The following is a 26319-nucleotide window of genomic DNA, read 5'->3' as shown; positions in this document are numbered from 1 at the left end:
GCTCAGCAAGCAGTCGTACACTGTTCAAGGCAAAGCGGCCTTTCTGTCTTACAAGTGAAACGAAGGCTACCAGTGCGCCTCCGTTTCGAGAAGTTGGAGGCGAAATTGTTCTTGCTGACGAGGAAAGTTCACACACGGCAAGCGAGTGCAGATGATCACTCCATACCTAGGGAGGTAAGGTACATGTATGTATACGCTCAGTCCCTAGTTGAGCAAAGGTACCTCCTAGTGTACATAGGTATGAACATTAGAGAATTCACAAAGCGACTCTGGGTGCCATCGTCCGCCACCATGAAGCAACGCCGTCGCTAAAAGTCAAGAAACGCCATAGCAAGCAAAGTATCGTGCGAATGCGGAACGGACGATACCTTATATCATGTACCAGACGGCATCAACATCTCGTCCTCGTGCACTTCCCTCCTTTCGGCAAAGGCCGCCTTTACTTCTGAAAGCAATGCTGCAGGTCCTGGACTGTCGACATCACCTCCAGCGCTCACGAGCAGGCCATGTAGATTGGCTGCAAGGGACAGTAGATGAGATGATGCAGAGTCCATGCCGTCAGCCATTGGGAGAGCAGGCTCGTTGAACCCAAGCAGTGCATTCGCGATATGAGGTTTCTCTGTCATGCGAGAGATGTTCTGCGATGATGTGGAACAAGTGACTGCCAGATCATGTGTACCCTTCCCGGGAGGTATGCGTTCGAGTGGAAGCTTCGAAGACTTGGTACGACCAAGTTTACTGGAGCTCTTTCGTCTGGATCGCGTACGCTTGCCGGCTGCTGGCTGGTATTCTTCTTCATCGAATGTTGTGCGATCTTTCGAAGGCTCATGCGACACAGCATTGAGATCGACTTCCTGTAGCGCTCTCTTCTCACTGGTCTTGCGCCGCTTGAGCACGCGCTTGAACATCTGGTCCTGTGAGCCCATTCGCTCGCTCAGACCCAAAATCTCGCTTGCGGGAACGAAGTCTAGCGTTTGATGAGGTCTTCCGTCAGCTGCATCATCTCCACTCAAGTCAAGCACCTCACGCTCCGATCTGGGGACGCGAAGAGCAGATTCCGCTCGAGTGCGATTGTCGTGCGCTATCATCGACCCAACTGAGGCATCCTCCTCCCTGCCGACGAAGTCTCGGATGTCGCGGTTCCGTAGGGGTGGTGTCATTGGTCTCGGGTCCTCGACCAAATCGCCCAGTTCCCCTTGTACTACAAGGCCGCCGTGATCATTGAACGCGTTCTTTCGTCGTTTTGTCGATGGAGCACGCGGCCGGTCGGCGCCTTGCAAGTGGTCAAACCATACCTTCTCTCGTGAAGACTGATCCGTCATTGGAGATACGAATGGCCTGTTCGTTTGGCCTTGGTACGGACCCCTGCGTGGGTTACGACGAGGTTTCGAGCTAATGTCGGGAATCGCTTCGAGCGGGGTTCCTCTAGAATTGTCAGAGGTCGGAGCGTAGTTGTACTCCGGATGTCTGTATGTGCTAGCCGAAGACATCGGAGTATACGGCTCTGGTCGCGCGAGCGCTGACGAGCCGATCACTCTGCCATCTCGCGCCAGACGGATGTCTGGGACATGATCCGAAGGATTGAATCCATCATTGTGCGCAGGAGATGGAGAGGAAGGCCGAGGCGTTGGGAGTGCTGCTGAAGCGATAGTGCCCTGTTTGAGTGGCGAGCTTGAGGTTACGGGAGTCGTCAATTCGGCATTGATGCTCCTATTGCGAAGATATGTTTGATCTTCCGCTACTGGCATGGGACGTCGTACAGACGCGTTCAGCTTGGCTGCAATCCAAGGATTGTTTACCGTCACATCGTCCTTTAAGCGCCGCAGTTCTGCAAAGTCGGCTCCACTGTGACTCGTAGAAGTACGTTGGTCTAGCACTCCAAGGTCTTCCTCGTCGCAGCCATACATGTTCGACCTATAGGTACTACTAGTGGGCAGCTCCTCGTTGCAGTCCATTGAGCTGGCAGGGTCATGAACTCCATTCCCACTCTCCAGATCGGCGAATGCACCAAGGTCTTCGGGTTGTGCCTGTCCAGGAGACGTTCGGTCTGGGATATTGCTGGCAGATTTATCCAGATCTTGCTGCAACTGCTGCCTAGGCATATCGGCAGTTTCTGGACGCAATAACTGAGCTCCAGTCGATTGTCGCTCATACGCCATAGCGAACAGTCTACGCGCCGTGTCGATCACAACGTCGGCGTCCTCGAACAGGAGGTCATCTTTTGCTGGCTCAAGATTGGCGTCATAGCTGCCTCGCGGACACTGAATCTCAAGGTAGAGGAATGGGTCCTTGAGATCGACAAGGCTGGCTGCGGCACTTTTCAATGCTTCCCGGAAGATCTTGGATACCTGCTTGAAGATTCCTCGAGCAGCTGACACAGGTCGAGAATCCACAGATATGAATGGTCCAACATTGCTTATCTTGCTGGGATCAGCGTCCAAACAAGGAAGAAAAGCGTGAAAGGAAAAGCCGCCGGACTCTAGGACAGACCACATGCACTGCGAGGCACAAGCTGCGCCCACAACCTTGAAAGCGGCATCTTCAGCGTTACCATTCAACTTCGGAGCATACACCCAGTCAGACTTCGTGTTCTTCGCCTTCAGCACGCGCAGAGAGAGTCGCACGTGTGGTCGCGCAAATGCGTAGGCCTGCAAGGTACGCTTGATCTTCTTCAGGCAGTTCTCAGTGCCCTTGAGCACTACTTGCCGACGCACAGGATTCGATTTGATGAAGTCAGTGATGCGGACTGTGGTGCCGACAGGCAAAGAAGCTTTTTCCTGGCCAACAACTTCGCCATTCTGGCTGATCTTGAGCGCCGCCGCCACTTGCTCCCCTTCGATTCTAGTACTGATGGTAAGTGATCCACTCAGCTCGGCAGCGCTCGCAAGCGCTTCTCCACGGAAGCCGAGTGAGGAGCCGCCAATATCTTTGAGCTCGCTATCATGAGATATTTTCGAGGTGCAGTAACGCCTCGCTATCAATGGTCGATCCTGAGGTGCAACGCCGTGCCCATTGTCGCGGACTTGAATCACATCGATGGTATTGTTATGTATTTCCACAGCAATTGAGGTCGCATTGGCATCGTATGCATTATCGAGCAGTTCTTTGACAACAGCAGCAGGATCAGTGAGGACTTGTGATGCTCCCAGCACTCTCACTGTAGCTTGTGGGAGTGCTTCAATACCCATGTTGAGGCTGCGTTCATGGCGATAAGAAAAATGGGTGGCGAAGAGATGGAGAAATGGTCGGAGTGTTCGTAAGTAGGGAATTGCGAATGATGGTGGCGAGATGGAGTGCACGACGCGTCTGGGAGGACGCGCTGAGGATCCACAGCGTCCACTGAGTCGCGGCAGGTGCACGCGTGTACAGGTGACGCGCGCTCGTTGCCTGCCAAGGCATCCCGGATCCTCCTGCCTGAGGCTGCAATGCACTCGTAAACTCCAATATGCACTCGTTCAGTCATGGCATGCACGCCAACTGCTTAGTAATGAGTGCGTGGGACCTCAGAACGAATGCGCCCCACACATCACCTGTTGCCGGGACCCGTTACCCGGATCTGTCGCGGAACCAACCGCCAAGATCTATGGTATGATGCAATTTGGCTTCAAGATGGTTGAATGTAGGTAGGTACATACCTATACATACGATACCTACATAACGACACTATCGACAGCGACTCTTCATCTCGCCATTGCACAAGAAATCAGCCTATTTCCATCTAGACTCACACAATCATGGCGCTCGCACCCAAGTTTGCTGGTCAGAAATTTGCGGCGACATCCTCGCCAGCAACTCTCCACACGTTGGAGCTGTGTAGGTGGCATACATCGATTTTGTGTCGAGAACGTCCCATAACATCGCTAATCAGAGCGAACGCAGTTCTCGACTACGTCTGCCCGTTTTCCAAGAAGCAATTCGATACAGTCTATGCCGAAGTCTTCCCCATCCTCAAGAGTCAGTACCCAGACAAGTTACAAGTCATCTTCCGGCAACAGATTCAGCCCTGGCACCCTTCGTCCACGCTGGTCCACGAAGCAGGCGTAGCAGTTCTCCAAACCAATCCCGACAAATTCTGGGACTTCAGTAAAGCTTTGTTCGCCAAGCAGACTGAGTACTTCGATGCCAATGTCGTCAACGAAACTCGCAATGACACTTATAAGCGACTGGCGAAGCTTGCTGCGTCTGTTGGTTTGAACGAGAAGGACATTTATAGTCGCCTCGAAATTTCAGACAAGCCAGATAAAGACGGCGGCTTGAATGGCGGCAATGCAGTCACGAATGATATCAAGCTTCTGGTCAAAGCGCAACGTCTGCAAGGTGTTCACGTTACGCCGACAGTAATGTTCAATGTATGTCGATGCCTTTTTTTTCTCCCCGTGGCGATATCATCAGTAGACTGACAGCTGTGTTATAGGGATATCCGGATAACAGCATCTCGTCGAGTTTCACTAAGGACGACTGGGAGAAATGGCTCGCTAAGAACGTTGTATGACTATTGCCAGGGATGAGGAAGTCAAAGCTATGATATTTTTGGAGAGTCTCTGTTGTTCCTTTCAACTTCGACGTCTAGTCTTGATGGATGGCTCAGTCCATTCTAGTGACCTATTGACCTGCCTAGACCTCATTGCCTTGACTCATCCGCATAGTCCGACTGGAACAGAGAGCAGCACGGAGATAGGGCATCGCGACTTTGCTGTTCACGGAGACATCTCTTGCTACAAAGAACGCTCGGAGAAGTTCGTTCTGACACTACCTACCTACTTACGTACTCTCTATGTACATTGACAGTGAGGAGCAAGGTCCGAAGTGCTTACGTATATGTCTTCGCTACATGTACTTGACTTCCACCTCCACTTCTGACTTACCTTCACCTCCACAGAACAAGTCTACAAACTCTTTCTGCGCAGCACATGTATCCCTTTCAAGCGTACGATGGTCGGTCTAGCCACGATGACGCGACGCGAATATCATCGCTGCAATACATGTCAGACCTCCATCTGGAACGCGTCAAGTACGACTTCGAAATCACAAGAGTCGCACCAATTCTAATCCTCGCTGGAGATATCGGCCGTTTCTGCGACCAAGAAGCCTACCGAGCTTTCCTAGTGAAACAATGTGCACAATTCGATATGGTACTGCTGATTGCCGGCAATCATGAATTCTACGGGACCTCTGGCGAGGAAGGTCTCAATATCGCGCAAATTTGGGTTCAAGATGAAAGCAATGAATAGGAAACTCCACTTTTGAATCGCACCAGGCTAGATCTCTCCGGATCCGACACTACGGTATTGGCCTGCACGCTTCAGTCTCATATTGCGCCGGACTATACCAAGTTAACTAACGATTTTCAACACATCACAAACAGGACGGTCAGAGAGCATAATGAGGAACATTAACGCGATTCAACATGGCTGAAAACTTCCATCGCCTCGATCGCAGAGGAATCTACTCGTCGTCGGAGAGTCATAGTAGTCACTCATTATGCGCTAGCTTTTGAAAATACCTGCCACCCTCTCCATACAAACAACGCAGTCAGTCAATGTTTCTCGAGCCACACTCTTCAGCAAATGAGCACCTGGACTGGAGCCGAGAACGTCACACATTGGATCTTTGGCCACACGCACTGGAATACGAAATTCAGATCGAAGAATGGCGGAGTCACAGTGCTCAGTAATCAATTTTGCAATGATTCGGGCAATTGACTTGGTGGCAGAAATACACCCTCTATCGGCCTTTTGATATGGAAGCTACTCTGCGAATATGAACCGCACATGACGAGAGATCTTCTTCTTTAATACATTTCAGGAGGAGGGACCACTCGTTTCACCTCATGAACCGTACAGCAAGCCAAAGAAAACAACGATAGAGATGATTGACCTGCGACGCTTCGACGAAGTATTCGACGAGGTCAACGCCCTCCGCTACGCTCGTACATGCATCGAGATCAACTCCCAACCTTTCCAATAACCCCGCGCAAGATGTCCATACCTGAGGTTGTCGAAGCCAGCCTTACATGCTGCGGTTGCGGCACAGCACCTGGGCGGTAAACTACCTAGGGAGCTCCTGCCCGCCCCCGTAGAAGTATAAGGTATCTTCTAGCGTGTCTTCACTTTTACATAACAACGCGCATCATGAACGTAGAATACAACACGTCTCACGAGTCATTTATATCGCGTAGGCACGCATTTCACCGTAACGAGAGCATATCGTGCTGAATGAGCTGAGTTGCCGGTGGTCGGCGCAGCACGCCTACCCGTATAATCATTCGACACAAGTGATACAGATACAGATACTCTATGTACCCTCCGTAGCAATGCCCAAAGATGATCAACCACTATCACCCCTGACCTCCCCTACCTATGCGAACCAGCAGCGACACGTCAGATCTTTCTTCCTCGGGCCACATTGCTAGGATAAGGTATGTTCTGACTGCATTCAGTCACAAGATATATAAGAGGTAGGTATGTACCTTAGGTACCTGAATGAAATAATGGACGCCAAGTCCACAAGGGATGAAAGACAGGACCAGTCTGTCCTCGGAAGCTCACGCAGCAATGTCAATCTTGTGTAATGTTATCTACTGCAGTAGGTAAGAGTCGGAATCATTGCAGCGGAGAGAGAGAGCGCGCGCTTTCACTTGCTCAGGTCGTGTCTACTAAGGTAGCTATAAGGTACGTATAGCTTCGAAGCTACCCTACCTAGGTACCTAAGGTACATTACCTACCTAATCCCCAAGCCAGCCGGCTATATTTTTTAAATTTTCACTCAAAGGCAGCCCGCACGCCTCGATCAAACATGTAATTTTAATCGTTCACTGATTCAACAAGGCAACAAGTTCTGCACTCATATCGATTGGGTCGCTTCCATAAACGCTAGCGGGTGGACTTGTCAGACGAGTTTAGCGATGCACTAAAGTCGTGCATGCGACTCGTTGCCTCATCACCGGGTGGTTGCTACTAAGGTATCACTGGAGAGTGTGGCGGACATTATAGATTGGAAGCATCTTCAAGAGCCTGTGGAGGAGAGTTGAATTAAAGATCCGATGTGCGACTGCAGCAATTGTCGGATGGTTCAATTCTTCCTCTTCTTCCTTTTCGATCTCGTATTCTTTTCGTGTTTCACTTCCAGCACCGTGCTCTCTTCATCATCAACATACTCCCGCTTGAGCACCCGTTCCTTCTTCACACTCACAACCTCTCCCTCTCCATCCTCCGTGCCATCTTCCTTTTTAAGATCCATCGCTACCACCACCTCCTCCTTCTTCGCGACAACCCTCTCGCTAAAAGCCTTCAGGTTCGCCGTGAACAATATCGACTGTGCCCAACCCGCTTCTCTCCCCCACAAAGATCTGAACTTTGCTCCGATAGCATCATAAGTCACTTTCGTCAAACTCGCGTGTTTGCCTTTGCCGAACTTATAATCTCGCTGTGCGATTTGCCAGACGTGGGTATCCACGGGTACAGCCTCCCCCCAGCCTAAACCCATGAGGCAGACGCAATCTGCGACTTTGGGTCCAACGCCTTGTAGGGTGAGGAGAGATTCGTGAGCGGCTCGGTACCCTGGTCGACCTCCGGGGTCGACGTCGTAGCCATTATCTTCTTCTTCTCCGGACAGTAACGGGGATTTGATGTTGCTGTTCAGGTATGATGGCGACGCCGGATTTCGGAGAGAGTCTAACCAGTTGGGATCTTCTTTCTCTGAGACGAGTCTGGCTGTGGTTGCGATGTATTTTGCTCTATAGCCAAAGCCTAGATTTCGAAGGGTTTGTTCCACACCTGGAACGGCGAGAGCGTTTGGAGAAGGGAAGTCATGGTATGCTTCCTCGTCCAAGGTTCCGAGGTAGGGTCCGTAGTTCGTGCAGAGTTTATGCACCATTTGGGATATTCGGCTGATGTTGTTGTTCGAGGAGCAGATGAAGCCAACCAGAGCTTCCCAGGCATCCTGTTGAAGGATTCTGATGCCTGTGAAAGCTGGAGCCCGCCGAGCAAAGTTGGCATCGTTGGCAGACCATTGCTTGTATAGTTCTATTGAGTTCGGCGACAGGTTGAGATAGTGGCGTACTAAGTCCAGGGTATCGTCGTCCATGTCGCCCTCTTCTGGCAGGCTTGGAGGTTTCGATGATGGGGGCGTGGGTGGTGCTTCTAGCTTGATCTTGGTTAGAGAGGGCGGTATTGAGCGATAGTACAGATAGTCTTTGTCTTGGTGTAGAGACAGTATCCGATTGTGCAGAGCGATGGACCAGACTCCCAGGTCATTCTTGCGCCAGCGGAAAGATTGACCACAGCGGAGTGTCGTGTTGATGCAGAGTTCGGAGAGGGAGACTGGCAGTCTCTGCCATTCGGCCAAGTTAAGGGCACCCATCGTACCAAGATGTCCCTTGTGATACTGGAAATGGACGGTGGTGTAAAGTGTTTCGCGAGGAAGACGCGAACGACAAGGAGTCGCGCGTGGCGTTGCTGTTAAGCTTTGCCAAGCGAACTCTCTCATTGGTGGTAGGCTGCGCTCAGCCCCGTCGGATTTGTACTACTACAGTTCCTACTAGTAGTACAGTCGACAGCATGGTAAGACGGAATCTCTAGGCTAAGTGAGGTACTGAGACGGTTGTGAATAAAGCCGCAAAGAAATTCTCGAAATCTGTTCATTACATCTATCCTTAAGGTACCTATCGTCGCACGGGCGTACAAACATTGAAGTCATACCACTCATTAATCATTACTACATCCTGTAGGTACCTTACGTTCTCTTTCCATCTATGCCTCTCTGTCCCAGCGCCGAACATGCAAATGCCGTAATCTATACTGCTCCTCGCAGCGAATTGAACAACGTCCTCATCCTTCGCCCTTGGCCAGACGAAAATTTGAATTGACAAGCATCATACGAGTAATCCTGGGCACAATATTAGAACCTGTCGCAGCAAAACTCGCCGCTGCAGCGCAGCCGGAAAAAGAAAGCCCTTCTTACCATATAGTTGTTAAAACTGTCCACTCCCTTGATACCCGGACAGGTATCCTTGAATGCGGGACATCCATAAGTTGCTGTCAATTGTCTCGGAGTATCGCCAACTCGATCACCCTGTGCGTCACCGCAAGCGACTCCTTCGAAGACGTGGTACAAGCCGAACCTGTCACAACGTGAATCAATAGCTGCTTCTTCAACTGCGATCTCGAGTGCGTTCAAACTTACCAATGTCCGACTTCGTGGACTGCTGTCAATCCCATATCATAATTAGTTGCACTTCCTCCGGGCAGAGAGTCGGCAAGGAGGACGGCGCCGTCTAGTGTCTTCGTCTGATCAGACACATTCGTAGTGGGAAAGTATGCGAATCCAAGCACTCCGTTTCCAAGGTCAGACAAGAAGTAAAGATTCAGTGCCTGGTAGTTGCCTTGGCGAAGAGCTTTCTTCATGGTGAGTTCATCGGTAGATCCAGCAGCCGCTTTGGCCCAGACTTCTTGTACCGTGATGTCGAAGCCTACAAGTTCGAACGAGAAACCAGTTGAGGCGAATGCGTCGTTCATGATCGTGAGTTGATCTTGGATCATGGCGTTGTTGTATTGTGATCGCTTGGCTTGAGATGCCACAATGTGGACGTAAACGTTTACGACGTGGTTCAGAACTCTAGTCGTCTCTTGCTGTGATTCCGAGAAGACGTCCAGTAGTTGACGTTGCGCTTCTGTGGGATGCGAAGCGCACCTTATGAATGAGTCGTTGGTAGTTTGTTGTGAAAAGTTGAAGTCTGGCCCTGGAGATGTGATGTCGCTAGCTGTTGATGTGGTATTCTCAGAGTATTGCAAAAGCCGCCCCGGGCGTGCAGATGACACTGTGATTAGAGTCGCCAGAGACAAGATGTTGATGTACTTCATGATGAGTGGTATGTACGTTTTGCTTGAGATGAGACGAGAGGAATGGTGTGAGAGGACGATTCATGCGTGCTACTAGTCAGCTTAAATACTTCGAAACCTACGCTATCAGACTCTGAAGGTTGGGTGTGGCTACAGAGATTGTATTCGTGGCAAGTATCGTGCTTCAACGGCCAGGCAACAAGAGTTTCCAGACATAGCTGCCACATGGCAGAATGCCAATCTGATGGTACCTCCTAAGTGCTGGCTAGTAACGAGCCGCCGACCTCGCCACGTTGTTCCATACATGTATCGGAAAGGGTGTAAGAGTTCTAGTGGCTGTTTGTCACTACCGTGGCAGCGGTCGAGATGGGCAACGACGTCTGGCTAGAATGATTAGAATCTTCCGATGGTTAGATTCGAGAACCGCGTTTTGTGAGACATTGCTGGTCGCCAGCGAACGGCTTGTAACGGGGTGATCACAGACCGACCACCTTCGATTTGTGTGGTCACATTGGCGCAATCCCAATCATCCCGCCTCATAGTCCGTAGAATGGAGAGGTCCGAGTATTGTACGCGAAGTTACATGTGGTGTCTGTCTGGCTGTTCGATGCAGGTGGTGGTTCAAGACGGGACCCTCGCGGCAGAGACTTCCGCGTGGGACCTCCTGTGTCGTGGCGGAGAGTGTCTTGGCAAGGGCGGCGGCACTGCAGCAGCAGCGGCGATTGGCTCAATATTTGCGGACGCTAGTGGATGGCTGTCAGACCATGGGTTTATAAGAGGGCGTTCGCTTGTTCCTTATAGCTTCTGGCTTAAATGTGGGTCCTTATAGTTGAAGCTATAAGCCGTAGGTGTTCGCTTGTGCTGTTATAAACTGATTCGGCTTATACGCAGAGTTCTGGACTATACAACAGTGGTCACCGCAGATAGGTCTGCATCATCTTCGGTGTCAGTCTTCAAATCGCCTAATTTCAAGGCCACCTATATATGCTTCTTAACAACAGCTATGAGATCATGATTCAAACATGTAACCGAACACCGCCAGCATATGTAGCCCGGTTTTCGAGGTGCACAGAAGCAAAAATTCATCGTACAGAGAGCGACCTGACAATATTGTGGAGGGAGAAGTGGATATGATCAGAAACACAGTCGAGAAGCATGGCCAGACAAAGCGAGGATTATTAGGCCGACACGACCAGCTCATGGCAATTGAAGACTCGATCGGTGCTGGCCCGTTCGTGGGAATTGGATCATCTTTGAGAAATGCAGGACCGCTGAGCTGCGTACTCACATACCTCGTTTTTACTCACGTTCCTTTGCGCATACCACCTTCCGACTAGGGGCAGAATCTCTGAATTTTCAAGCAGATGTATGGTTCCAGCATTTTGGTTTTGCCCCCCGGCTGGACATACCGACATACTTTATGCTTCGGCAATACTGTACCCAGTGTACTGTGCTGAGATATCGGCAGTGGCGACTGTAATGGGGCACTGTGAAGTACCAATTGATCCTGGTGTGTGGGTGACGGTGGTGCTTCTGTTATGCCTCGGTTGAGACATGTTCGCGGTGAAGTGCTACGGGGGATAGGAATGCATCTTTCGTCGCACCAAGCTGTTGTTGATAACTAGGTAGGCTTTGCTTGTTCACCTTGGTGACAATGGTTGGTGGCAATCCGCGACACAATGCCTAGGGCTTTCGGTAGTGCACGGGTGGAAGTGCCATGCTGATGCTTTACGCTGCATTCTCTGTATCAGCACCTGATTTGATCGCGCTCGCAGCAGGCAAGATCAAAACCCTCGAAGAGAGGTCTCCCAAGTGGCAAGAACGGTGCGGTACCGCAACATAGACTTTTGAGTCATGGAAGTGCTTTGCGTTGGCATTGTCTGCTCCAGCAAAGACCCTAGACTGCTGATATTGAACCCTGGTTGGTCTCCCGCATACCTCTGGTCCTCTACAAGGCGTCACCCACACTGCTATTAAGTCGCTGTACTTCCTGGCGCTGGACGGCCAGGCACCCGAGTTCCTCCTGTATTGCACCACAGCCGGAAGCACGATATACTGCATTCTCATAGAGTGTCCCTGATCGGCTGAATCACATTCCCGACCAATTGGCCTCGACGTCTTTGTTCCGTACAGCGTACAGGGCTTCGCGTATAGTGACGTCCTACATTGGCATTGCCTTCGCGGGGTTCATGGTCGTGGTGTGGAAGGTGATGAAGGCAGACATGGTTTGTGAGGGCGGTAGAGGCCGATGTATAGTCCGGCAAGCAGACGAGAAGTAGATGCCGAGTGCTCGAGCTGGGAGTCGGACGGGGATGATTGCTCTGCAGTCTGGCTCTGGTGACAGCGTGAGTGATGATGAGAGCAGGAGTGGTGTTGGTGTCAGCCTGTTCAGCAATGCCTGCGAAAGTCGCGTCTTCTTGGCGGGGACCTCGCGTCAGTGTCACGCTAGTGGAGACCGCGTTGGCCTTTCATCATTACCCGACATGAGGTGTACAGTACATGTACGGTATACACCCACCGTGACCGAGATCAGGTAGTGGTTGGAGGTACGGCCGCCTTCTGCAGCCACCAGATGTGGTTGCTACATAGGTATCTCCAACAATACCTTCACGACACATGCAGGGCAGGGCACAGTTCCCGTGCTTGCTACTGCACGGTCTGCACCCCGCATCCCCGCGGCGTGGGGACTGGAGTAGACTCTGGAGATGCGTCTGGGAGTTCTGACGAAAAGCTGAAAAAGGATTACTTCCTACCTCCTGGTCCTAGGCTTCTACCTATTGATCACGCGAAGCACCGGCCTCCCAATGACTGTGGAGTCATTCCTGGCCTTGGCGGATGTTTGCCGCGTTTGCCAGTCATCTGCAGACGAAGCCCCCCATGATCCTCGTGAACATGGCGGCGCAAGCACGTACGGGACCTGATACCACTATTTGCGATTGTCGTATCGACGGTATCGTGCTGCGCCCAAGCCTTCGCCTGGGAAACTCTCTCCAGACTCAAATGCTGCAAGAAAATTCCAACTAGCCCAGTACTTACAAGCCTTCATCGAGCTGATTTGCCGAGAGCTGTCCGCACCGCTACCTGCTATGGACCACGATCACCACGTATTCGGACACCTCAGGCAGGGATCATGTGGTCTGGGAGCTGAGTCTGTACAGTAGAAGATGCGCTCGGCAATGGCCAGCATGCGGGGAAACAACCTCAGCCTCATGCTGGTAGTGGTATAATAAGATCGTAGGTAGATCAGCATCTCGCTGTGAAAAAGCAACTCTTCATCACAGCCTCCTGTTGCTGACAGCATCTATCTGATCCCCACGAGGGCACTTGCGTTTGACTGTGAATCTCCCTCCAGCTGGAAAAGCGAAAAGCCCCCTCTCATTACACGCATCTTCATCGACAATGAAGCAGATTGACGAGCTACAGGGCGAAGCGCCCATCGCCTTTCGGGCACCTGTTGGAGGCGGGACTAACACCGCGCCACTGACATTGCCACCGAACACCAGTCTCGAGAAATTCAACGACTTCATGAGCTCCATCGCGGGCATTGTGGGAACAGAGAATGCCACTGTGGTCTCCTCTGATGCTGAGCTCCAACAAGAAGACTACTTGGATCCGAGCAAGGCACATGATGTATGTCGGCAATCTCCATTCTTGTAGCCTTTAGTGCTTTATGGACCCATTCGCTAATTCCTCGACAGATGTACCACATTACAGAGAAGGAGTACTTCGTGAGCAGTGCTGTAGTCGCTCCCCGCAATGTTGGTGAAGTGCAAGCAATCATGAAACTCTGCAATGAATTCGAAATCCCAGTGTGGCCATTTAGCATTGGTAGGAATGTGGGCTATGGTGGTGCAGCACCAAGGGTTCCTGGCAGCATTGGCTTAGATATGGGGCGAAACATGAACAAAGTTCTCGAAGTGAATGAAGACGGTGCATATGCCGTTTTGGAGCCGGGCGTCACCTTCTTGGATCTCCATAATTACCTCGTCGAAAAGAACTTGCGAGACAAGCTGTGGATCGATACGCCAGATCTTGGTGGAGGCTCGGTGATAGGCAATACTGTCGAAAGAGGAGTTGGATACACTCCTTATGGAGACCACTGGATGATGCACTGTGGTATGGAGGTTGTTTTGCCTGATGGCAGTCTCTGGCGAAGTGGAATGGGAGGACTACCAAACCCCAAGGCGGACCCGAATGCAAGACCGGAAGACCAAGCCTGGAACGAGACGTTTGGTCTGTTCAATTATGGTTTTGGCCAATACAACGATGGCATATTCACGCAATCGTCGCTGGGCATAGTCGTAAAGATGGGAATTTGGTTGATGGTGAATCGTGAGTGGCCACGACCTGGTGCATGTGGACTCTGCTGACCTTTTTGTGTAGCTGGTGGTTACCAATCCTACTTGATCACCTTTCCAAAAGACTCCGACTTACACAAGGCAGTCGAGATCATCAGACCGTTGCGCGTAGGGATGGTGCTACAGAACGTTCCATCCATCCGACACATTCTTCTTGACGCAGCAGTCATGGGCAATAGAAAGGCTTACAAAGAGTCGGATGAACTACTCACAGACGACGAGATGGATGCAATCGCGAAGAAGCTCAATCTTGGCAGATGGAACTTCTATGGTGCCGTGTATGGCCCCGAGCCAGTGCGGCAAGTCATGCTCAGCGTCATCAAACAGTCTTTTCTTTCGATCGAGGGTGCGAAGTATTACGAGCCAGAAGATATGCCGGACAATCTTGTCCTCCAAACACGACACCTCACGCTCCAAGGAGTTCCGACTACAACCGAGCTCAAATGGGTAGACTGGTAAAGTGATCCCACAGCATATATATATATATGCCTTGTTACTTTTGGATTGCTAACAAATCTTGACCAGGCTACCCAACGGAGCCCACCTATTCTTCAGCCCCATCGCCAAAGTCTCTGGCGACGACGCTGTGGCCCAATACGAAGTCACCCGCAGACGCTGCGAAGAAGCCGGCTTCGACTTTATCGGGACTTTCGTCATCGGGTAAGGCAGAATCTTCCTCCCCCCCCTCCCCTAACCACACAGCTACATGTAGTACCTGAGGTACCTACCTACAGTACCTGAGCTTCCCAAACACCACCTCGTATAATCACTGACGAGAAGGGAAATGGTTTCGATTAGTATGCGTGAAATGCACCACATTGTCTGCATCGTCTTCAACCGCAAAGATCCCGAGAGCAGACGTCGCGCACACTGGCTCATCAAGACCTTGATCGACGACGCTGTCGCGAGAGGCTGGGGCGAATATCGCACCCATTTAGCTGTCATGGATCAAATTGCAAAGACGTATAGCTGGAATGATCATGCGCAGTTGCGATTGAATGAGAAGATCAAGGAGGCGTTGGATCCCAAGGGGATTTTGAGTCCGGGGAAGAATGGAGTGTGGCCGAAACAGATGAATGCGGAGGACTACAAGGTGCCCTTTTAAATTAATTGGGGGTGGGTTTGTGCTTCTTCTGGTACCAGTTGGTAGATGGTAGATGGTTGTGTGGTTTTTTCCTTGTTTTTTTTCGTAGGAGGCTTGATACAAGGTCTGTGTGCGATATTTCTGAGTGCATGTACTGATATCGAATCTCCTTCTTCTTCTTGGCTTCATACGATACCTGGGTTGTTCTTGATCAACGCGAGAGAGTAGTCATGGAGAAAAAGAAATCCGTCGCGATACTCAAGAGGAAGGGGGGCAACAGTGCCGCCCCGAAAGATGTACATTGTGAATACCAAGCTCGCAAAAGAAGAAGAAGAAAAGCATCTACAACTTCGCCCTGTGCTGTTTCTGCTGCTGCTGTTTTTGTTGTTGTTGTTCCTCCTCCTTGGCCTGCTCTCCAAACTTCTGCACCGCATTCCACGCCATGTTGCCCATCGGCCGCATCTGCACTCCATACTCTCTCGCATTAGGGCTACTCGCCTGCCGTACCGCATATCTCGCCGCAATGCCCTGACAAATAATTGCTCCGCGATACAACCCAAACGCATCACCCCACGTCACTTCCTGCTGTGAGAATTCCCAGCTCACCACTTCATGATACCACCGCAACACGTCCGCCTTGCTCGGCAGCCCCGGCGTCACACCCTCTCGAAACGCCTGATTCGCTTTCCCTGCCGCTTCCGCCAGCGAACTCGACGCCGACACCCACGGCGTCGTCAAATTCGCCACGTCGGATAACGGATGTCCAATCGTTGCCATTTCCCAGTCCAAAATTCCTATCACGTACGGTTCCGTGGGGTGAAAGACGAGATTGTCAATCTTGTAATCCCCATGCACAAATGTACTCCGATCGTGCGGTTGTGTCCGGGGGTTTCCAAAAAAGGCCACCATCTCGTCGTAGTGCGGTATGGGACCCACGGGTTCGCCCGTATCGAGATCGGTGGCTTGTGCTTGCGCGACACTCAAGGTAGCAAAGGTTTTGAGCTGGCGATTGTAGAAGTTGTTGTGTTTTCCAAAGTTTTCCATGTGCACGCGAGCTGGCGGGACGCTGTGGAATTTGGCGAGAGTCGTCACTGCGCTCTTCCACATGGCGTTGCGGTCGGCGGCGGATACGTCGGGGAAGGCGGGATCGGCGAAGATGCGGCCGTTGAGGAAGCCCATGATGTAGAAGGGTGTGCCCACGATGCTGTCATCTTCGCAGAGGCAGATGGCTTTGGGGACGGGAACGTCGGTGTGCTGTAATGCTGCTATGATGCGGTATTCTCGGTCGACTTGGTGGGCGGTTTTGGAGAGGAGCTTGCCCGGGGGCTTCTTTCGCATGACATATTTGGAGTTGGTAGAGTCGGTGAGGAGGTAGGTTGGGTTGGACTGGCCATAGCCGAACTAGGTGGTGAAGAGTGGTGTCAGCGTTGGCCTGGCTGCTGTGAGAAGTAGTAGTAGGTAGGTAAGTGATGTCCCGGGTGGAGCTACCTGCTTCACGTCCAGGGGAGTCTTGATCTCCGGAGCGTGTTGATCGATATATTTGGACAGATTGTCCAGATTGATGGGTTGTCTAATGGGACCCGCCATGTTGCTGGCGATGCCGTATCGAAACTACATTGTAAGACTCGAGCTGGGGTTTTGAGACGAGGTAGATCTCTGTGATGGGAGAGCCTTGGACCGAGGTCCTTCACTCACAGCGCGCCAAAAAAGTGGGTCTCCCGAGCGACGACAGCTTTTCCGTCCCGAACTGGACCATCTCCTGTGCGTCACCCCTCTCCATCAGCACTTTGTACCATACTAAAACAATATTGCCATTTCGTCGCAACAACTATTTGGGCCTCGGGTGATGCAGCTTTGTCCTCAATCTTGTTTCGCGACTCGCGTGGGAATAGGCCGCAAGCACCGGACGCATAAAGTTTCTTGCCCTTTTGAATCATCTCAAGCCGATCTTTCTGACCTGGGCGTGTTCGGTATGCGCGTCCATTTTCCTGCGGACTTGCCCGCCGCCCATCAGGACGCTCACAAGGCTGGAGATTCCTTTCACAAGTTGCGACTCTGATGAGACTCACGAGAAGTGCTAGCACCAGCGTACAAGAGACGAACGTTGTCAAGACGAAGACTGGGACCTCAAACCCTTGCAGCATGCAATGAGAACCTGTAGAGAGGAAGAGAAAATGCCTACTAACGAAGGAGATTCGCGTCGGATGGACACTGCTTCTGATATGGCGTTTCTCAGCGTCTAGAGACCATACTCTATCAGACCGTAATGTGTTGATGTGATCGGTAACGAGGTTTACAGGCACTCAGTGTGAATATCAAACATCAAAACCTCGCTTGAGAACCTTGGAAGGTTATCAGCTATATGCACGTGTAAGGTACATGTATGTAATGTCTGGCACCTGCCATTCAACCTCCCCTCGCGTGGCACGCTTGACGGATCATTATGACGTGCGTAATAACCAACTGGATGGAACTTCCTGAAGTGCTACACCTCATGTTCCCACCATCGATGTGCAAGGTACATGCAGTCAGCAAATACCAGCAAGTTCTAGGTTGAGAACATCCAAATCATGCTGAAAACCGCAATTATATCGGGAGGCGCCCGAGGTATTGGCCGATCCCTGGTTAGACGCTTTCTCGAGAAAGGCTACAAGGTCTTTGTGCTGGATATCGACCAAGAAGAGCTCACACATGCCGTCAAGAACCACCTTCAAAAGTATTCAGATGACAAGCTGTTGGGATTCAGGATTTGCGATCTACGCAACGTCGACGATATCCAGAAAGCAATCGACGAAGCTGCCAAGTTTCTGGGAGGCCGGATCGATGTGCTCGTGAACAATGGTCGGTGCTCTCCTTGTCAGACTTGATGCACACGCTGATGAACTGGACAGGGGGCATTGCAAATCCGAAATGGAAAGACAATCAGACCATGCTCAACAAGGAGACAATTCCACAGTGGCAAGCGTACGTGCCTGGTTTTGCGCGCTCGCAAGCCTTCCAGTCTGACCAGTTGACAGATACATCGACACCAACTTGACAGCTCCATTCGTGGTCTCACAAGCATGTCTACCATACATGAAGAATGAGGCAAGGTTACAAGACTGGAACACCAGCGAGGCTGGACCTTGCATTGTCCACATCGGATCTTTCCGCGCCTTTCAAAGCGATGCGAATCAGGAAGGCTACGCCTCGACGAAAGCTGGACTATTAGGGTTGACTCACAGCATGGCAGCCAGTTTCAAGCCGTTCGGTATCCGAGTAAACCTTGTGGCTCCAGGCCGAATCAAGGTTGCCCACGAGTGCAAAGAGGGTGATGAGAAGGGTACGCAATGGTCTGAGCTGAATGAGGAAAAGGACGTGGCAGATCATTTGGCGAATCGTGCTGGACGGCCAAAAGACATTGCGGATGCTGTGGAATACCTGGTCAACGCTGGGTTTGTCACTGCCGAGGACATTACTATCGATGGTGGTGCTACGAAGACGAAGTAGACGACTGCACCATTTCAAAGCTCCGGATGAATTGCAAACGTGTCAACTTTCTGCTTCCAAGATCAGGGGCGACAGGTACTTGGTGAGGTTCTGAGATTAATAGAAGCGAGCTTTCGACGAGCAAGTCCGTTTGTCTTCGTAAATAGATCACACATGTAGACCTCATACACAACGCTGACTACCAAACGACTCCTGCAGCAGGAGGCTCCGTATTATGGCTCTGTTCTATTCCAACCTGGTGTAGACCGAAGATGGATGATAACATTGCACAGTAGTGGAGAGATAGATCATAGCGACGATAGAGATCCATTATCATTTATTATATACATGTATGATACATGTATTTGATTTTGCAGCGACGCAGCGTATCTCAATTCGAGCTAGGCGCGGCTCGCACCGAAGACCCCTGCACTGACTGGAGACTTCACGAAACGCGTCCTCTCACCAACGTGCCGCACTATCGTGAACATTCCGTCTGTGTCTATACCAGTCGACAAGCCCAACACCCAGCGCATCGCGCGTACACTTCCAGCCATGGCCGACATCAATCCTACTCCCGGCCAGCTCAACTGGCGACTGAGTGCACACCCCATCACCCTCTTGACCTTCCTCTCCTTCCGAATCGGTACGCCAATCCCTCCCTCCCTCTCTCTCTCTCTCTTTTCTCCCATACCACCTGTAAACTAACGCTAGACCGCAACCTCCCATTCCACTCCTCCACAGCCAGTCTCCTCGTCTACCTCCTCGGCATGCTCTTCACCTCCAACTTCGTCATGATCTTCATCATCACCATCATCCTGCTCGCAATGGATTTCTACTATTTGAAAAATATCGCCGGAAGACGGCTCGTCGGCTTGCGATGGTGGAATGAAGTCAATGGACAATCGGGAGACTCGCATTGGGTCTTTGAGAGTGCTCCGCAGGCGAATGAACCGGGAGGGAAAATTGTAAACGCGACGGATAAGAGATTCTTTTGGTTGGCGTTGTATGCTCAGCCGGCGCTGTGGGTTGCTCTCGCGGTGGTCGCGTTGGTGAAGTTTATGTTTGTGTGGTTGACGCTTGTTGGTGAGTGCTTGCTTGGTGGTGATGGGGAGGAGGAGGGGAAGGTTGTCGTAAGAGGAACAAAAGAGTAAAACTGACATGCGGACAGCTATTGCGATGGTGCTCACGATTACGAATACTCTGGCATTCTCGAGATGTGACAAGTTTAGTCAGGCAAGCGGACTTGTGGAAAGAGGCCTCTTCACGGGTTCATTGGCGAGGAATGTGGGAGGCGCAATGTTTTCGCGATTGTTCAATCGGGGATAGAAAAAAAAGAGAAGCAGATATGATCTTTCACATATTACTCATGGCAAAGAAGAAAAAAAGATTCCAGATTCCTTTTGCCTCGCCCGCCCGTCCGGCAACCACTCACTCACTCACTCTTCGTCTTCCAGTCACCACACAGCCGTGGGTGGTGTGATGATTTCATCTCCCACGCACGCACGCACGCACGCATGCTAAAAGGCTACCCTTTTCAAAGAACCCCCCAGATTGATAAACATAGTCCTGGAGCCTTTCCGACCTCGCCCCGCCCAGCAAAAAAAGTCCCTACCCACAACATGAGATATTTGCAGTGCCGTGCCGTGCAGTGCCGTGTAGTGGCAGTCATGAGTGAGTGATTGTATCTACCTATCTACCTTATTTCCAATGTTACTGGTTCATCATCATCACTAATCTGATCGTGGGAAGTAGTAGGATCAATCATAGTCACACAAAGGGCGTTTTTTTATATTCGGGCGGGGTGGAGAAGGAAGTTGTGTGTTTTCTAGACGGGATAAATAGATAGAACAGCATAGGAGACATGGTATTGTATGACATGGCAAAGGCAAATTCTTTTCTCTCTCGAGCAGTGAGTGAGTATACTAGTAATATGTATGTGGTATTGATTGGGCATGAGGTGGGGAGTAAAAATGAGGTTCTGAATAAGAAAAAAGGAAGGAAAGGAAAACCATGGAAGGGCGATGGCATCAATCATCATCATCATCACTGTCAAACAGTAGGTAAGTGCAATGGACACCAAAGGGTATTCTTTTCTACTGCATTCATTTTCTGGTCGTTTTCATCTTTCATTTTTGTGCATAGTGCAACTTTCTATCTGTCAAGGCGGTAGTTAAAGACCGTGGTCGATAGGCTACCTGCTGTATGTAGAGCCCCTCATGCTCTGACACCAAGCCGCGACGAGGCCGTCGAGTTCTACGCCATGTTTCGCTTCCAGCCAGTTAACCGCCATGTGTTTCTTCTTTCCTTCATTCGTATTGTTGGGCCTTCAGTGTTTGCTTCCATTCTTAGTGACCATCATGTCTTCAATGACCAACACGGCGAGCCTTGTCATCGGCAAAGGTCCTGTCGAGCGCAACGACTCTGCGCTCCAACTTCTCCAGCCAGGCGTTACCATCACCACCAGGCAGCACATCATTGTTGAGAATCGTGAGAGAATCCCTGCGTGAGGTATAGTCGCGATACCTCACGTAGGCTGGCAACTTCTTCTGACGTGGGGAGCGCTTGCCTGCACTGCACGAACCGCCGAGGACCCAGCGAACGTCTTGCGCACGAGTCATAGCCACATTGATGCGGCAGTCATCGTCGACGAAACCAATGTCGGCGTCTCGCAGGAATTGCTGGACGGAGCAGTCGATGATCGTCACGGGTGCCTCGGTGCCTTGGCTGGAATCGATCGTGATGACTTTGGGGAGGTGGCTCATTGGCGCGCCGAACCTCTTCATCATGTGCTTGATGGCCTGCTGCCAGGAGTATCGCTATATGCAAGCGTTAGCAAATTGATCTGATTCAATGCCAGAGGTCGAAGAGATCGGTACTCACAGCCTCTTTGTATGCCACGATAATCGTGACATTTTCGTGGAGATTGCTTCGATAGTAGGCCTGGAAGGCCGGGAAAATGTGATTGAAGAACGCCACAATGTGCTCTCGAACCACCGTCGACAGGTTACGCTTCAATCGTGTGCCGTTCAGCTCAATGTAGTGGGTGCGGAGATAGGTATCCTGTTCTTGTGGATTATACATGGTTGCGAGGCGGCATGGATCTTCACCAAGTGCCTTGGTCAGGCATTGTTGTAGACCAGGCTGCTTTTCGCGGAGGAGTCGATAGGTGCTTGCTGAGCTGCGCATTCCTGGCGGGTAGAAATTGGCAAATGGCCACTCTGCGATGCTCGCACTCTGCAAAGCGCAATTAGCTTACGTTGGCACCTTGTGCAGATTGAAATGTAGTCAACTTACCATTCTATGCTGCTCGAGCATTTCCACACAAGGATGGCCCTCATCTTTCAGACGTGAGAGTAAAGGCAGGCTCTTGCGCTGCGGAAAGGGGCTGAAGATCACCTGCCCTCGGGAAGCCGTGTCGGTAGGCTTGAGCTGTCGGTTGTCTCCTACCATGACCAAGCCAACAACCTTGTGGCGAAATCCTCGGCACATCAGAGCGCCGAGGGTGTCAATTTCATTGTCCTTGCAGGCCTCATCGACAATGACAATCACCCCTTGGCATGGCACATTGTACAGATCTTGGGCCCAGAAATCCTGAATGTCCGAATTGTACACGTTGCCCGTAGTCGTTACCAGGAATCTGTGACGAGCAATGTAATACTTCTTGCATGCCCGGTAGCACTGGTCGTAGTGGTCCACTGCGATTTTGTCGTTCCAGTCGAAGTCATCACGCTCGCACTGCTCGATGTATTCAAGCAACTTTTTCCACATATCAACCTTTTCTTTTCTGGGTCCCGTGTACAGCATTGCGAGGTGTTTGCCTATCAAGGACTTGTTGCGCGCTGTCTTAAGAACCTGGGCTCCAAGACTAGCGTCACGCCCATTGTCATATTTCTCGCCTGCAGCTTGGATCTGAGCACGCACCATTTCAAACTCGAAGACATGGGCATCTGCTACAGGGATGTCTTGAGTGGAGGAGGGTGCTTGCGATTCTGTTTGTCCAGCAACATCTTTCAGTTTGATCTCAGCTGAGGTGGGGAGAATGCGCAGCGCCTGGACGTTGCCGTCAGGAAAGTTTTGGTGCAGCTTTGCAACAAAATCAGCCACATTGCTGTTCGCGGGTGCGAGAACCAGCACGTGAAAACCGACGAGGAAGAAGAAGGCGGCGATGATCTGTTGGACCAGCGTCTTGCCAGTTCCGGCGGGGCCAGTAATGAGCACGACTGAACCGACTGCACTGCGAACACTGTGTAGGGCGGCAAGCTGCTCTGGGTTCCAGTGTCTCCAGCTCATCATCATATCCCATGCCTCCTGAATTTGTTGGTGGTTGATCTCCCCTGTGAAGTCCTCGGCTCGCTTCGTAGCGAGGTCGACCGTCTCGAGCGTAGGCGACTGGTTAATCAGGAGTGGCAGCCAGGACTTCACATCTTCTGCTGTAAGCGACGTGGCGGTACCCAGTTGGCTACGGAGTGTGAACTCCGAGACTTGCGCGGCGAAGCTCATCAAGATCGAGCGTAAATTCACGGTATGGATGTCCTGAGCAATGGCCCGGAGCTCTTTCGACGGGTACGAAACGGAGAAGAGGGCATCGAAGCCTTCGAGGATTGGCATTGGAGCGCAGAGCTTAGCGGTGCAAGCAATACCAGCCGAGTCCGAGTTCATTTCCACAACCATACTCTCGGGCAAGCGGAAAGGAACTTCCACTCCATTCGGGCCTCTGAGTGGGGTGTGATTCTTGAACATGACCGCCATGATCACAAGAGGGCCGAGCTGGAATCTGAAATGCACGATATGTTAGCATCGTTTCAATGGGAAGGATATGGTTCAACGTACGGTATGACATCGTGCTCGACTTTCGCCCACTGGGCCACTCCTAGTTTGGCCTCCACATGCGAGACACGAGCAGTCTCGAACAGCTGCACTTGCATGTCTTGAATGCTATTGAACGTGTTTCCACTTGATTGCGGCGTCATCGGGTGTGGTCCTCGGGACATCGTCTCCTGAGGGCCCCTGTCTACGGTCAGGGGGAAGTTGTGATAGTAGTCCGGCCTCGAAAGTGACAGCAGCTTGTGTGGACCAATGACGAAAGGTAGGGTTTGTGATATGCCCGGTTCGTTCGCCAAAGTTTGCCGAAAGCGCACTCCAATGGAGGTCTTGGGAGGTGAAGTGGTCGCAAACAAAGGTAGTCGTGCGGCAACAAAGTCGGTGTCACCTTCGGTGTCAGGTGCTTGGCCTGCGAAGAGGGTTCTCACTACTTCCAGGAGCCGCGCGCCATCAGGTCCCATGCTGTCGATCCGCTTGGAGGCGCGGTTGAGACCTTCGCTCGAGAGAGGGTGCGATGTCAATGCACTGGTCATGCCAGTGCTGACAATCAGTTCGTCCGCGACAGAGTCGTCTCGAACCACCTTCTCAATCAAGCGGGTATTTGTGTCGGTCAGGCGAACTTTGACGGCCATGGTCAGGTTGGCAAGGTCTGGCCAAACGAATTCCACCATGAGGCGGGGCGCGGTGAGCTGGTGGGGTCAGTATTCTTGCGACCAAGACGGGAGTGGAGGCACTTACTAGCTCGCAAAAAGTCACCGTGCAATCATAGGGATGCGCAGTCTTCGAGTGGAACTGTGACGGTGGGAAGGACTCGCCGGCGATCACCATACGGCATTGCTTGGATGGACACGCCTTTCTGCACAGGCTGTCGGTGAGTGAGAAGGGGGCTGGCTGGTGCAAGGCCACGAGCGTCGTCTTGTCCGTGATCGGGCCACCAGTGACTGTGTCGGTAAGGCGACTCTGAAAGGCCAGGGCCTGGGTTAGCGGGGCTGTCATGTTGTGGTGGTGATGTGTGCTGTCTGAGTGTGGCAGTTGGTGTGCGGTGGGCGGTGTGCGAATGTTGGTGTGCGAATGTTGGTGTTCGAATGATGGTGGAGGAGGAAGAGAAATTTTTCATTTAGGGAGCGAGTGCGATGGTGTGATGGTGGCTGGGGTCCGCTTGGCAAGTGACGAGTGCGTGCATGCGGCATCACCAGACCGACACACTTCACCTCATGTGAGAGAGTGAGCTCCATTGCGAGAGGACCGTCGTGGGAGCATGAGTGCAAAGCAGCGAGCGAGCGGGACATGTACATGGACGAGTATAGTACAGTACGGGGCAAAAAGGAAGCAGGCCAGGCAGGTGCGACGTGTCTTGTGGTGTGGAAGGTGCGCACATAACCACCAGGTGCTGTGACTATCAGGAGGGTCCAATGCACTGCCGAGCGAGCCATGCTCCCTCCCACTGAGCGTCGCCTCGTCTCGTCATGCGTCGAAGCGCATCTCGAGCGCAGTATACAGTAGTACAAGACGTAGGTATCGGCAGGTAGCTTCCTCGTCAGCACCACAAGTCTTGTCGTTCACGGGTATGTACTGTACGATACGGATTCCGCTACAACTGCGCGGTCACCCGCAGCCTGTGACGCTTGTTAGCCTCCAGAACATGTAAGGTAGGGAGTGATGAATCAACAGCGTGCATCACCTGGACTTGGACACCATATCAGGCAGGCTACAGAACGCGCAGATTATTATCTGATGTTCCAGAGAGTGCGGTAGGACTACATGTATCGCAGTCGCTGCAATCGCTGCACCTTTCCTCGAGCACCTACACATTTATACCCTCTTGTGCACCGTGCCCATCATCTCAATTGGAATATGGACATATGGACCTGTACAGTATGCAGACGCGTCTATTGCGTGAGCCACTGCGCGAGAAGTATCAGCAAACAGTAGATGGTTCTAGATCAGACTATTCAGTGCCATCCATTGTACGAGCTGTATCTGCCCATGGTGTTGTATTCACCTACGATTAGATAAAAGATGGTGGCTGGCAGGTCATGGAGGGGGCTGGAAGGACAAAGTGAAGTCGGGTAAGGGACGGCGCTCCAGGTGTGTCAAGAGGTCAAAGCCAAGTCTTGAAGCCCAGAGGACATGTATATTCGCGTATGTATTTGTATAGGCGTTCGTGTGAGATGTATATGGAATCAAATGGATATACGAAAGGTGTAGCTGCACACAGAGGTATATATGACTGTAGGTATACATTCTATTAGATACACACAAGACGCAAATGTCCAGCGAATAGCTCGTTACAAACAAGTATATTTTAGGTTATGTTGTGGTCGCTTGCTAGACCTGGGGCTCTTTACGTTGTACAAGGCCGTACGGGATGAGCAATCACAAGCACGGGAGGGATGTGGATTATGTAGCTGTAGGTAGTCTGTGTAGAGTGTAGTCTGAAGAATGGAGAAGAGGTAGAAGATGCCTTAGGTAAGGTAGGTAGACAAACAAATCCCACCAAAGGCCGAGAGACGGAGAGACGGAGAGAGCAGGGCTGGGACGACTGGGATGGTTACGGCAAGGCAATGTACGTCATCCCTCACTATCGACAGGCCTCGCTGCCCAATTGTGATTTGCCGGCGATGCAAATGAATTATGAGGCGAGCGAAGATTCCATCATCAATTCATACAAGGTACATGTATGTATTAACTAGAAATCAGAAAAAAGAAAGGCTGCCCGACCCGGCGCTTGGACATTAATTATACC

The 26319-nt window shown here is 51.5% G+C and overlaps 9 protein-coding genes across 9 annotated transcripts; 4 read left to right on the top strand and 5 right to left on the bottom strand.

Annotated features, from left to right (window-relative positions):
- Positions 1-237: 237 nt before the first annotated feature.
- Positions 238-2240, bottom strand: SEPMUDRAFT_150810 (uncharacterized protein). Its single transcript, XM_016906410.1, has 2 exons — positions 1754-2240; positions 238-1636 (listed from the first exon to the last, which is right to left on the bottom strand). The coding sequence occupies exons 1-2, from the start codon at positions 2157-2159 to the stop codon at positions 375-377; spliced, it is 1668 nt and encodes a 555-aa protein (XP_016758960.1). The 5' UTR covers positions 2160-2240; the 3' UTR covers positions 238-374.
- SEPMUDRAFT_10186 (uncharacterized protein) lies at positions 2151-3188 on the bottom strand (the record flags this gene model as incomplete). Its single annotated transcript, XM_016900505.1, has 1 exon — positions 2151-3188. A coding segment is annotated over one exon (1038 nt), but the record flags the coding sequence as incomplete, so codon positions are not given.
- Positions 3189-3631: 443 nt separating this feature from the next.
- SEPMUDRAFT_70339 (uncharacterized protein) lies at positions 3632-4847 on the top strand. The gene is made up of 3 exons (XM_016909902.1): positions 3632-3813; positions 3880-4349; positions 4415-4847. Exons 1-3 carry the CDS (start codon positions 3735-3737, stop codon positions 4490-4492), a joined length of 627 nt encoding a protein of 208 aa, XP_016758958.1. The 5' UTR covers positions 3632-3734; the 3' UTR covers positions 4493-4847.
- A 2214-nt stretch (positions 4848-7061) lies between these two features.
- On the bottom strand, positions 7062-9860 carry SEPMUDRAFT_135097 (DNA glycosylase; the record flags this gene model as incomplete). The annotated part of the gene is made up of 3 exons (XM_016902681.1): positions 7062-8385; positions 8962-9121; positions 9184-9860. 3 exons carry the CDS (start codon positions 9858-9860, stop codon positions 7072-7074), a joined length of 2151 nt encoding a protein of 716 aa, XP_016758957.1. The 3' UTR covers positions 7062-7071.
- A 3378-nt stretch (positions 9861-13238) lies between these two features.
- SEPMUDRAFT_143451 (FAD-linked oxidase-like protein) lies at positions 13239-15302 on the top strand (the record flags this gene model as incomplete). The annotated part of the gene is made up of 5 exons (XM_016903044.1): positions 13239-13469; positions 13538-14171; positions 14223-14652; positions 14723-14857; positions 14996-15302. The coding sequence occupies 5 exons, from the start codon at positions 13239-13241 to the stop codon at positions 15300-15302; spliced, it is 1737 nt and encodes a 578-aa protein (XP_016758956.1).
- A 230-nt stretch (positions 15303-15532) lies between these two features.
- SEPMUDRAFT_135096 (acyl-CoA dehydrogenase family member 11) lies at positions 15533-16868 on the bottom strand (the record flags this gene model as incomplete). Its single annotated transcript, XM_016902680.1, has 2 exons — positions 15533-16682; positions 16770-16868. 2 exons carry the CDS (start codon positions 16866-16868, stop codon positions 15624-15626), a joined length of 1158 nt encoding a protein of 385 aa, XP_016758955.1. The 3' UTR covers positions 15533-15623.
- A 983-nt stretch (positions 16869-17851) lies between these two features.
- SEPMUDRAFT_70330 (short chain alcohol dehydrogenase) lies at positions 17852-18880 on the top strand (the record flags this gene model as incomplete). Its single annotated transcript, XM_016909901.1, has 3 exons — positions 17852-18122; positions 18173-18245; positions 18299-18880. 3 exons carry the CDS (start codon positions 17852-17854, stop codon positions 18768-18770), a joined length of 816 nt encoding a protein of 271 aa, XP_016758954.1. The 3' UTR covers positions 18771-18880.
- A 397-nt stretch (positions 18881-19277) lies between these two features.
- Positions 19278-20145, top strand: SEPMUDRAFT_150807 (DUF846-domain-containing protein). Its single transcript, XM_016906409.1, has 3 exons — positions 19278-19395; positions 19494-19835; positions 19921-20145. Exons 1-3 carry the CDS (start codon positions 19305-19307, stop codon positions 20076-20078), a joined length of 591 nt encoding a protein of 196 aa, XP_016758953.1. The 5' UTR covers positions 19278-19304; the 3' UTR covers positions 20079-20145.
- Positions 20146-21115: 970 nt separating this feature from the next.
- SEPMUDRAFT_165426 (uncharacterized protein) lies at positions 21116-23045 on the bottom strand (the record flags this gene model as incomplete). The annotated part of the gene is made up of 3 exons (XM_016908173.1): positions 21116-21568; positions 21633-21986; positions 22047-23045. 3 exons carry the CDS (start codon positions 23043-23045, stop codon positions 21116-21118), a joined length of 1806 nt encoding a protein of 601 aa, XP_016758952.1.
- Between the last annotated feature and the right edge of the window lie 3274 nt (positions 23046-26319).

Source organism: Sphaerulina musiva (assembly GCF_000320565.1).
Source record: "Sphaerulina musiva SO2202 unplaced genomic scaffold SEPMUscaffold_8, whole genome shotgun sequence".
In the NCBI taxonomy this organism is placed as follows: Eukaryota; Fungi; Ascomycota; class Dothideomycetes; order Mycosphaerellales; family Mycosphaerellaceae; genus Sphaerulina; species Sphaerulina musiva.
Note: the sequence above shows the minus strand (reverse complement) of the source record. Positions and strands in the feature narration are given on the sequence as shown.

Bases quoted from the DNA above. Each gene is read 5' to 3' on its own strand.
- SEPMUDRAFT_150810 (XM_016906410.1), bottom strand. From the start codon at position 2,159: ATGGCGTATGAGCGACAATCGACTGGAGCTCAGTTATTGCGTCCAGAA. The intron at 1,637-1,753 runs GTCCCATGCCAG...TCGCTTCAGCAG, and splicing joins GCTGAACGCGTCTGTACGAC to CACTCCCAACGCCTCGGCCT.
- SEPMUDRAFT_70339 (XM_016909902.1), top strand. From the start codon at position 3,735: ATGGCGCTCGCACCCAAGTTTGCTGGTCAGAAATTTGCGGCGACATCC. The intron at 3,814-3,879 runs GTAGGTGGCATA...GAGCGAACGCAG, and splicing joins TCTCCACACGTTGGAGCTGT to TTCTCGACTACGTCTGCCCG. The intron at 4,350-4,414 runs GTATGTCGATGC...GCTGTGTTATAG, and splicing joins CGCCGACAGTAATGTTCAAT to GGATATCCGGATAACAGCAT.
- SEPMUDRAFT_150807 (XM_016906409.1), top strand. From the start codon at position 19,305: ATGGCCGACATCAATCCTACTCCCGGCCAGCTCAACTGGCGACTGAGT. The intron at 19,396-19,493 runs GTACGCCAATCC...ACTCCTCCACAG, and splicing joins CTTCCTCTCCTTCCGAATCG to CCAGTCTCCTCGTCTACCTC. The intron at 19,836-19,920 runs GTGAGTGCTTGC...ACATGCGGACAG, and splicing joins TGTGTGGTTGACGCTTGTTG to CTATTGCGATGGTGCTCACG.